This window comes from Salvelinus alpinus, chromosome 18, assembly GCF_045679555.1.
Source record: "Salvelinus alpinus chromosome 18, SLU_Salpinus.1, whole genome shotgun sequence".
Classification (NCBI taxonomy): Eukaryota; Metazoa; Chordata; class Actinopteri; order Salmoniformes; family Salmonidae; genus Salvelinus; species Salvelinus alpinus.
In genome coordinates, this window is record NC_092103.1 from 15,300,838 (window position 1) to 15,311,201 (window position 10,364).

General features: G+C 41.6%; 1 protein-coding gene across 1 annotated transcript; it reads right to left on the bottom strand.

The window, feature by feature from the left end:
- Nucleotides 1–1,751: 1,751 nt before the first annotated feature.
- LOC139544495 (serine/threonine-protein kinase TAO3-like) lies at nucleotides 1,752–8,231 on the bottom strand. Its single transcript, XM_071351648.1, has 8 exons — nucleotides 7,811–8,231; nucleotides 6,455–6,691; nucleotides 6,126–6,254; nucleotides 5,805–6,008; nucleotides 5,400–5,639; nucleotides 4,967–5,179; nucleotides 4,679–4,861; nucleotides 1,752–4,594 (listed from the first exon to the last, which is right to left on the bottom strand). The coding sequence occupies exons 2-8, from the start codon at nucleotides 6,638–6,640 to the stop codon at nucleotides 4,433–4,435; spliced, it is 1,317 nt and encodes a 438-aa protein (XP_071207749.1). The 5' UTR covers nucleotides 6,641–6,691; nucleotides 7,811–8,231; the 3' UTR covers nucleotides 1,752–4,432.
- Nucleotides 8,232–10,364: the final 2,133 nt, after the last annotated feature.

Sequence of the window (10,364 nt, forward strand, 5' to 3'; positions counted from 1 at the left end):
TGCCATATATGGATCTGTGTCGTTTACTTTAAACTGGACTGTGTTTACAGCATGAGTGGTTGTGAGTAGATGCACTTGTTTTGAGATCAAAACGAGAGCTACATGTAGCGACGTGTGCACATTTATTCATATCCTTTGCTAATTTGTGAGTTATTAGCCCAGTTATAAATAATTTGTAGTCAGCAATGGGGGAGTGATTGCTTCCTAAAGAGCACAAAACGTGTACATTGCTAGCCATCTTTGAAAAGCAAGTCGGGTAAAGAGCTTTTTTTTGTCTTAAAGAGGCAGTGTTGTATTTTGAGACAGGCTTGAATAAGCTAAATTGACAATAAGCAGAGGGTAGCATAATTTGTTTAATTCTCTGTAATAATGGTATGGGAATAATAATGCATTTTATTTTGTGAAGTGGTTTCTTACATCAAACAACACAAAAACATTTTAAGTCACCTCCTTTGTCTGAAGGACATGTGGTTAATGTCAAGCCCTGCATGTTTTTTTTTAAAGTCTCATGGAATGTAAGCCAACATTGAACACCACACATTGGCTGCTACTGTAGGCTGAATGATAAAACAGCTATTTCCATGTTAAAGTGTTATGGGATGCATTTTCTCCATTGTTTTTGATTGTAGGCCACTCTGGTAGGCCTAAATTATGATCAAATAGCCACAGTAGCCTACTTGACCACTGTCTGAAACTGTAACTTCAAGCGGGTACAGCCTCAGTGTTCACAGTAAACGCAAGCTGGAAGTTGAACAGAATTTTCACATCGTTGAAGTTTGCGCTCAGCAGACCCAAAGATTCTCTGAGTACGCGTCCTGGTAATATGTCTGGCACCGTGGCCTTGTGAATGTTAACCACAGGAGGTTGGTGCCACCTTAATTGGGGAGAACGGGCTCGTGGTAATAACTGGAGCGGAATCAATGGAATGGTATCAAATACATCAAGCACATGGTTTCCTGGTGTTTGATGCCATTCCGATCGCGCCGTTCCAGCCATTATCATGAGCCGTTCTCCCCTCAGCAGCCTCCACTGATGTTAACCTGTTTTAAGGTCCGGAACAGCCAATACTGAAAACAGTTATTTTTAACAGAAACATTTTGCCAACCTAAGACGTGATGTATAATTATGTATGTTGCTCCATTTCTGCTTGTCTCGGACTTTGACGTGTGGACTTACTCCCTTGACCATCCTGTGGGTGTCATAATCATCTACACATCATTGCTTTACTCAATATGAATAACATGAATCCTGGTTAGGTTCCTGTCTAGTCATTGTGCTCTGTGAGAATACATGCACTTATATATAAAGAGTACACTCATTTCACTTTACATGATTCTGACCCACATTTCCTCCTTTCAACTCAGAAGTGTTTAATGTCAGGGGGAACTCATTCGCCACATCCCTGTCAGCACAACTCAGGTGAGGGTAGACCGCTTTTGCCACAACCCCTCTACCATATGAGAATGTCCTTACCCAACAGCCAGATCAAACAGATACACAGTCTGCATTGTAAGATGGTAGACCACAGGGCATCGAGGAAACAGGAAGTACTGCAGGAGTAACTTCCCTCACCACCGGTTCACACACACAGGACTGTCACTTCTAGTGAATCTAATATGCTTTAACTATTTGTGTATTTCTTACATAATTGTCAGGGGGTATACTTTACGTAAAGCATGTACGGTAATAATACAGGAAATAAGAAAATAATTGCACATTCATTCAGGGGAGCACTGACATTGGATGCAGGATGTTGATGCCAACCTCTTGTTTCAAGAGAATCTCTTTTATTTCATCTCTGTACCACACAGGAAACGCTGTGTGGCTTAGTTTAGGGAAGTCCCCTTTCTTTATAACATAAGTCCACATGAACAGTTTGGTTCATAACAGGTTTGAACCAGTCTCAAGTTAAACCAACCCAAAGAAAATAGCATATGGATCCACCATTCGCCAAGAAAACGTACATTCTCCAAAACCTTCCAACCTCAAAATATGCTCCGTTCCATGGAGTCATTTACAACAAATAATTCCAAAACTGAGGCCTACTGTATAACTTTGGCACTTGAAGTCATGCCACAAGTCATCAGTCTGGAGGTATCAATAATGCCATACTTGGTTTCTTACATTGAAAGTATTAGTTGTTTATTAATGTATTTTGAAGTTCATAGTTTTGTTGCACTTATGTGTCAGATATTTTAACATTCTTCATCTCACTTGCCCAGCCCACCACTAGGAAGGGCGTGATTTCCATCACTTAAATTTACATTTACATTTAAGTCATTTAGCAGACGCTCTTATCCAGAGCGACTTACAAATTGGTGCATTCACCTTATGATATCCAGTGGAACAACCACTTTACAATAGTGCATCTAACTCTTTTAAGGGGGGGGGGGGGGTTAGAAGGATTACTTTATCCTATCCCAGGTATTCCTTAAAGAGGTGGGGTTTCAGGTGTCTCCGGAAGGTGGTGATTGACTCCGCTGACCTGGCGTCGTGAGGGAGTTTGTTCCACCATTGGGGTGCCAGAGCAGCGAACAGTTTTGACTGGGCTGAGCGGGAACTGTACTTCCTCAGAGGTAGGGAGGCGAGCAGGCCAGAGGTGGATGAACGCAGTGCCCTTGTTTGGGTGTAGGGCCTGATCAGAGCCTGAAGGTACGGAGGTGCCGTACCTTCAGTAAATGATATCAATGTGTGAGGAACAGGACTAGGGAGTGGGTTTGGAGGCAACTGTCAAAATATCAGTGTTGCATTAAAGATCTCAACTTAAAACAATCTTTCAAAACTGTTAAACCTGGACATGTTGAAATAGTTGTAACATCCATAAACAGGCATTCAATCCGGTATTCTGTCTGTGTCAAAGGCTGATGGTGATATTAGAAATCAAGCACCAAACAATTGTCTTCCCAGTCACTGTAATGGACACATTTTGCAACCTTATGTGCAATAACAACAATGAACACTGCAAAACATTGTACATCTGGTTACTAAACAGCTACGACTTGAATGCAACCCAGAACAAAGCAACCACCCGCCTGGTTAACTATTACCAGACAGCTTTAAAAAAAAATCTATGCATTTACAGTAATTCTGTGATACCATTTAACTGTGTTTTTTATACAGTCTGATAAAAGTCTTCAGTGATTCGAGTTTTCAGTATGTTTGATCTACCGCATTACCAAGAAAAAAAACATATCTCTAAGTATAATGTGAAGTTCCTTAGTAATCGACCAATGCTTCTGTATCTCCTATTTATGTTCTCAAATACAAATATTTATATCAAAAGTTATACAGCACAATTCTCACCATTATCCTTGACAAGACCTTTGATTAGTGAACATTAAATGATTCCCAAATTTGGATGGAACAAACAATGGTATTGGCCGTGCTAAACAAACGTGAAAGAACAACGACGACAAATCAAAACCGCTTCATAGGCACAACTTAAATAAAGGCATTTGTGACATTTTCATATCAAATATGGCGCTTATCAATAGGGATTAAAACAAAAAATGCAATGACCACTTTTATTTACAAACTGCTAAAATCTCTGGACAGAGTCATGCATCACTTCACAACCTGAATGTGTCTTTAAAGTGCATGCAATAATAACCAGTTTGACGGAGTTTAATCATTCTGATAAAATACACAGCTTGATCAAACTGATGCCAATAAATTCTAAATACTGAACAATGTAAAATAAAGTACCGGAATTGTTTAAAAAGTGAAGGACCATATGCTTTAGCACAATATGGAATGAAGTAAAATCTCTCTTTAAAACTGTTTACATATAAGATCTGACACTGTCCCGATACCTTCTTTTAGCTTACAGTATTCACATACAGTAGTATTCACATACAGTATTATTCACATACAGTATTATTCACATTCTGTGAGAGAAAAGAGAAGAAGCAGCTATACACCACGGTGTCGTCCGCAGCTTCACATTCCACAATCGCAATGCCCCTCCATGTGACATACGCATTAAGCATCATATGAACATGATAGGTTAATACTTAAACATATCAAAGTGCTAATTTTTACTAAAATTTCCTGAATTTCCTGAATTCATACCAAAAGGAGGATGATGGCATGGAGGAAAGAGTCAGTTCTTATTTTTTATAAATATTCTATTCTTGTAATCTCCAACGCAAGACTTTTGAGTTACACACACTTGGTTGAACTTGTGTTGTGAATTAATCTTGTTTAATTTTCCCCTTTTTCTAAAGTTTAACAAAAGTAGTTCCCATGGCAAATGACCGCTCTATGCTGTGATGTGGTATCTAAAAGACTCTAGAGAGGAAGAGAGAAAGAGTGTTATCCAGCGTTGTCACTGTAGAGATGGCCATGGTCAAGTTGACAGTGAGAATGCAGGCACATGCCTACACCATACACCAGAAGGGAAGAGTCTAGTCCTCCACAACCACATCCATTTTCATCTGTCGTCCTCCTTGGGGAAGTCCAGCGATCCTAAGCTCCCAAACCCCAGCCTAGCGCTCTCTGCATCGAAAGCGCCCAGCTCCCTCTCCTGCCGTTCAAAAAGCTGCTTGATCCTTTCAGTGCTTTCCTTCTGAAGTGAGGCCAGCTCCTCTTCAATCTGAAACCACAATAGTGATAATCAAATAAGGGACGTGGTCAGTTTAAAGAGGTGAGCTTGTGTTACCACATAACCAAAACATACCTTCTGTTCCAGGTGGGCCCTGCGTAAGGAGACCTTCTGCTCCAGCATCTGCAGCTCCCTCTCGTGTTGGCCTTCTGTCTGGGCCTTGGTCTTGCTCTGGTAGGCATCCAGGAGCTCCATCTCCTGCTGCAGCTGCTGCTTCAACGCCTGGCACTCCCTTTCCTGCTCCTCCTCCAGACGCATCTGGGGGACCACAGAGACAAGCGAAAGAGAGAGAGGGTTAAAAAAGACATGTACCAGTAAGCATTGTGTGGCTGTTTGGAGGTTAAGGGTGAGTAGTGCCCTTACCGCTTGTGAAGCCATCATCTCGTTGATGCTCTGCTCGTACTGCTCGGCCAGCACGGCGAGCTTGCGTGTCTGCTCCTCCTTCAGTGACTTTAGGATGGCCTTGTGCTCGCTCTTAGGAGAGACCTCAAGCTGATGGTTCCTCAGGGCTTTGTACTGCTTGTTCTGCACCTTACACGTGTCCTGGAACTGTTTCTTGATCTGCATCTCCAACATCTCCAGAAGGACAAATAGAAAGAAAGAAACAATCATAAGAAACATACAGTAAGAAACAATCATTTTGCCGGTTATGACTACCGCCTGAGCTTCAGTCTGACCAGGGGTGCAACTTTAATTCAAGGGTCTTTGCCTAGATGTGCAGACACACAATGATGTATCATTGGCTCTTACTAAACCAAATGTACAGTGCAACAGCTGCAGTATAGATTCTATGCACCTTGAGGTTCCGGGGCTGCTGCCGCTGCTCCAGGGCGTGCTTCCTGTGCAGCTCTCTCTGCCGCCGGCCGTTGTACTCCTCCTGGTTCTCCAACTCGATCTGGTGCTGTAGGAGGATCAGCTCAACACGGAGCCTCTGCAGTGTCTGCAGCTGCCTGCGCTCCAGCTCCTGAGTGGACTCGTCCTGTCGGATCATCAGGGCCTGCTCCATCTCCTTCTGGGTCTTCTTCTTATTCAGCTCCTGGGGTGGGACATATTCCTCATCTCCTTATTTCATTTTGAATATACAGTACTTCAGACTTCTACAATGCAAATTAGGCCATTTAACAAAAGAGGTTGGGGTGACAATTCTAGAGGCAATTCTATCAGCATCATTGGCAAACTAAATATCAGAGAGGAACTGTACCTCTCTCATTTGCTCCTGTTCAAACTCGTGTCTCTTGACCAGTGTCCTGCGTTTCAGAGCACGGCAGCTCCTGTCATAGACCAGCCTCTGCTGGTCCAGAAGGTGGGCCTCATCCTCAGCCTGTGAGTGCTGCACCGTCTCCTTGTGCCTGGAAAGACGCTCCTGCTTCTCCTCCTTGGGCGTACTGGGGTCCTCATTCATCTCCTGCAACATCCAGATAAGAACCCGGGCTTAATGGGTAATGCATGGAATCCATGGAAAATACAAACAGTTTAATCACAGACCAAGGGGAGAAAATTTGTAAATGATTTATGCATTTACTTCTTTGATCTTGTCTTTACAGAGCCTGTACTCTTTTTTCTGGTTGTCCACGAAGGTGGTCAGCTCCTTCTTTTGCTGGGCAATGATCTGTTGCTGGATCCTCTTCTCCTCTGCTGTAGCTGCCTTTATCTGTACGGGAACATATGAAATGTCCAAGATTTATTTTGTTTATTTCCTCCCTTCGATGTGTTGTTTAAAATTCTGACATTATGCTGAAAGGGCTAAATGCTACAGATGCAATCTAATCAAGGGGCTGGAACATCTTCAGTTTACATTTTCATTCACAGCAACCAAGACCTACTGTCCTACCATGCAACTTCATTATTCACCTCTTTGTCTGTGTGAATGGTGTGCCGTTTAGCTAGTCTCTCCAGTTCAATGTAAGTGTGGTTGGCGTGGGTCTCTACTTCCTTCTGCAACCGGAGCCTATGCTCGTCCATCTCCGCCTTCAGCCTGTTCTCCAGGGCGATCAGCTGCTTCTGGTGCTGCCGCCGCATGCGCTTATACCCAGACATCTGCTCCCGCAGCTCAGAGTCCTGCTCATGCTCCTGGATCTACCTGGTGACCTGGACACAGGGGTCAGGGGGTCAGAGGGCACAGAGAGAACAGTCAGGTGTGAAAAGCAAGAGGGCCTGAGATACCTACTGTACAATTAAAATGTACTGAACTATATCGTTAAATATGGACTTACAAAGGGAGAAACACGAGTACCCTAGTCTCACAGTAATAGACTGTAAAATACAGTAGAACAATGTCCTTTGTGAATCTGACACATAACTTGACATATTTTATTATCTTTGCAAGAATACCTTAAGTGAAATAGAGAAGAGAGACCTCACAAAGACTATGTACTGTACACCTAAGGGTAACTGCAGTATTCATTTGGTTCTATGTAGTTGTGCGTAGTCTAGATCACAGTCTCTGAATATCACCCTTGATGTAGTATAACTACAGTAAATTCATTCCAGAATTTACTAAATATATTCTCATTAGCATTTTAGTCCAACATGTGTAAAGTCCAATCAACTATAACTAAAGATGGCCTCTATGACCACCTGTCACAAATTCTTTCATAACTTTCACACATACAAACATGCACACACAGACACAAACACACAAACACGCGCAGTTGTTAATTGGTGTACGTTCTTGAGGATTATTAGGTACAGTATCTGTGGATAGTATTAGCCAGGGCAGGAAATAATGCACATTGCTCCTCTTCACTAAATGATCATGGCTGCTCAGCTCAGATTTCATGCTAGTAACATAGCACATGCATCATCAATTATAATAGCTACATACATGAACATAACAAGGGTGTCTTGAATGTCAATGTGGTGTTCTTCATGCTAACACATCTGTCACGTCCATACTGTATGTAGCCACAAATGGAGAGCTCAATAGGTATGAGCCTGTTTTGCAGGCCTACTATTCTGGGATGAAAATGCTAAAGGTACGTCCACACACAGCTTGTAAATCAATAACCAAAAACACATCACGATAAACAGATATAGAAAGAGATTTGATATCAATTCAAACGATTACACACACATGAAAGCAGAGGTGGGAACCTGAGGATGGAAAAAAACGACACTTATTAACGGGATCCGGTTGCCATGGCTACAGATGGGCTGCTGAGAGGATGGAGAGAGAGACCCTCCCAGCGGGAGAGGGAGCCTGCCTACCAAAGATGCTGATTTGATGGTGGCAAAGCGTTCACAGATCTTGCAGTCGAGAGCCCGGCTCTTGTGAGAAGAAGTAGGCCGCAGCTCTGGCCTGGCGTCCCTGTGCACAGCCTCATCCCTCACGCAAGCATGGTCCTGCAGGGGGGGAGGAAAAGGAGGAGAGAGAGGGGGTGGGCGCTTCCCAGGCCCTCCGTGCTCGCTGCTGCTGCTGCTATCGCTGCCGTGTCTCCCAGCATCCAGCACACATCCTGCTTTAAATGCATCCTTCCCCTGCGTGGTCTCTCGCTACTGCCTGCAGCTCCTCGCTAGAAATGAACAGGGCATCGCAGAGCGATCGCAGGCACCGTCAGCAAGGCAGCAGCTGAAGGCAGTCCTTGTCTCTGGCGTCTCCACTTCCTGAGGAGGAGGAACCAAATGGATCCGGTGGGAAGGGTGAATTATGCCATGCCTATCACAGACAATCAAGACAAGAAGAAGAGGAGGAAAATGTTAAAGAGAAATGGTTGCACTCCTTCTCTCCTACCTCCAAATAAAATAAAATGATTAGGAGCGGTGATCATTTTCCTGTATTCCCATGAGGACATTATGTGATCTGTGAAAATATGCAAATCAAACACAGATCCATCAAAGGCATTGTTCTCCTATGACAATACTAATCAGCTCGATAATTTGTGTATATTCCAATTAATTGTTTCTAGTGTCTTCCATTAATCTCTCAAACACTACAATGTTTCAAATACTGGATGGATGCTATACAATGATACCAATCCTGAACATTACATTCATTTTCTGGTGTGGCCTCCTTAAATTAATCAATTTGCTCGAATCTTGTTGATTCTAGATACAGATTTGTAAAAATGTCTGAATAAACAAGGTCATTATAAAAGAGTCATAGAATAGTAGTATTGTAAAAACGATTCAAAATGAATACTAGTTCAGAAGACTGGCTAATAGGTAAACTACTGTAAAGAATACTTGATTACCCTTTACTATAATTTTCATGAATAAGCTTATACATGTTTTATGAATTATTACATATGCCATAATTGCTTATGAATTGGGATTCTTATAATCTTTCTAAATTATTATACATGTTTGCAAATAATGACATTTTAGATACACAATTTATAAATATGTATAATATGTATGGAATGCTTATTCATTAAATGATTATACAGTGTTACCAATTACTCTACATACTGCAATTTCATATTATGTTTCTCACCGACTCAGTTTGTCGTATAAATGGCCAATTAAATTACTACCGGGAGCATGTAAAGGCCCCAAGTAACAAAGCTTGTCACAACAAACCACTGGATGGGTCAAAGGTGTAGGATAACAGTTTCTAAAAGGGGGTTTCAGTGACCCACAATCATAGCACTGATCAAAGAGAATACATTTCAAGTCAACATCCTCAGTCAACTGCAGTAGAGCTAAGAACCAAGCAAACAGTCCTCTAATTCTCTATCTAAATGGGTAACCTATTAATATGTCAGAATAAGGTATGCTCCTGAAAAAGCCCATGATAGGAACTGCAAGGAGAACAGTATGTGGTCACCTAGCTATCTTAAGATGAATGCACTAGTTAAATGTAAGTCACTCTGGAAAAGAGCGTCTGCTAAATGACTGAAATGTAAAATGTCATCCTTACCTCAAACACTATTTATTTTAACTGTCATGTTCATGTTTGTGTTCCCTGACCAGACCTTTAGATCTTCTTTAAGTCAGTCCTTTCCTCTTCCATGCCTATAACTTGTTACCTGACATCAGGCTTGAGCTTATTCAACCACCTCTGAAGAAGCTGCCACACTGCTGGTACTACTTTCTATGACCTATATGTTTAACAGAGTCCAATACTTTAATATTGTGAAACATTATATATAAAACATTTGCATGAATAGGCTGAGCAAGCTTAGTCAAAAATATAGAGTTTTTCTTTATTTTTACTGTTTTCTACATTGTAGAATAGTAGTGAAGACATCAAAAATATGAAATAACACATATGGAATCATGTAGTAACCAAAAAAGTGTTAAACAAATCAAAATATATTTTATATTTGAGAATCTTCAAAGTAGCCACCTTTTGCCTTGATGACAGCTTTGCTTTTTTGTTTACATTGTTCCAAATGGTCAGAAAAATTATATTGTAATCTGACAGCACCTGTTTGGCACACATAATATGCACGCAGTGCTTGCTCCTTAACTTATTTTTCTTGATCTCCAGTATTTTCCACAACTAGTCAAATGTATTCCACACATCTGACTTCCCCTTTACCTCCTGAGCAACCAGTCAACATTCCCCCGTTTCGCGTATATTTGTCACGTCCTCTGCATCCATTTTGCTGTCACGTGTGTTATGGTGTTCAGAGTTTGTTATAACCAATTTATTGATGTGATTATGATAGGCTATAGGTCAGGCCCTATTGGTCCCGTGCACGTGATGCATACATGTTTCACCTGAAGAGAGCAAGGGTTGAGGGAATAGGGAATGTTTTTCCTAAACAAAAAACAAAATCAGGGATTTTGGTAACGGAACTTTTCAGTCATAAATGGC

Bases quoted from the DNA above. Each gene is read 5' to 3' on its own strand.
- LOC139544495 (XM_071351648.1), bottom strand. From the start codon at position 6,640: ATGTCTGGGTATAAGCGCATGCGGCGGCAGCACCAGAAGCAGCTGATC. The intron at 6,009-6,125 runs GTAAATGCATAA...TGGATGTTGCAG, and splicing joins GTAAAGACAAGATCAAAGAA to GAGATGAATGAGGACCCCAG. The intron at 4,595-4,678 runs GTATGTTTTGGT...TTGTGGTTTCAG, and splicing joins GGGCCCACCTGGAACAGAAG to ATTGAAGAGGAGCTGGCCTC.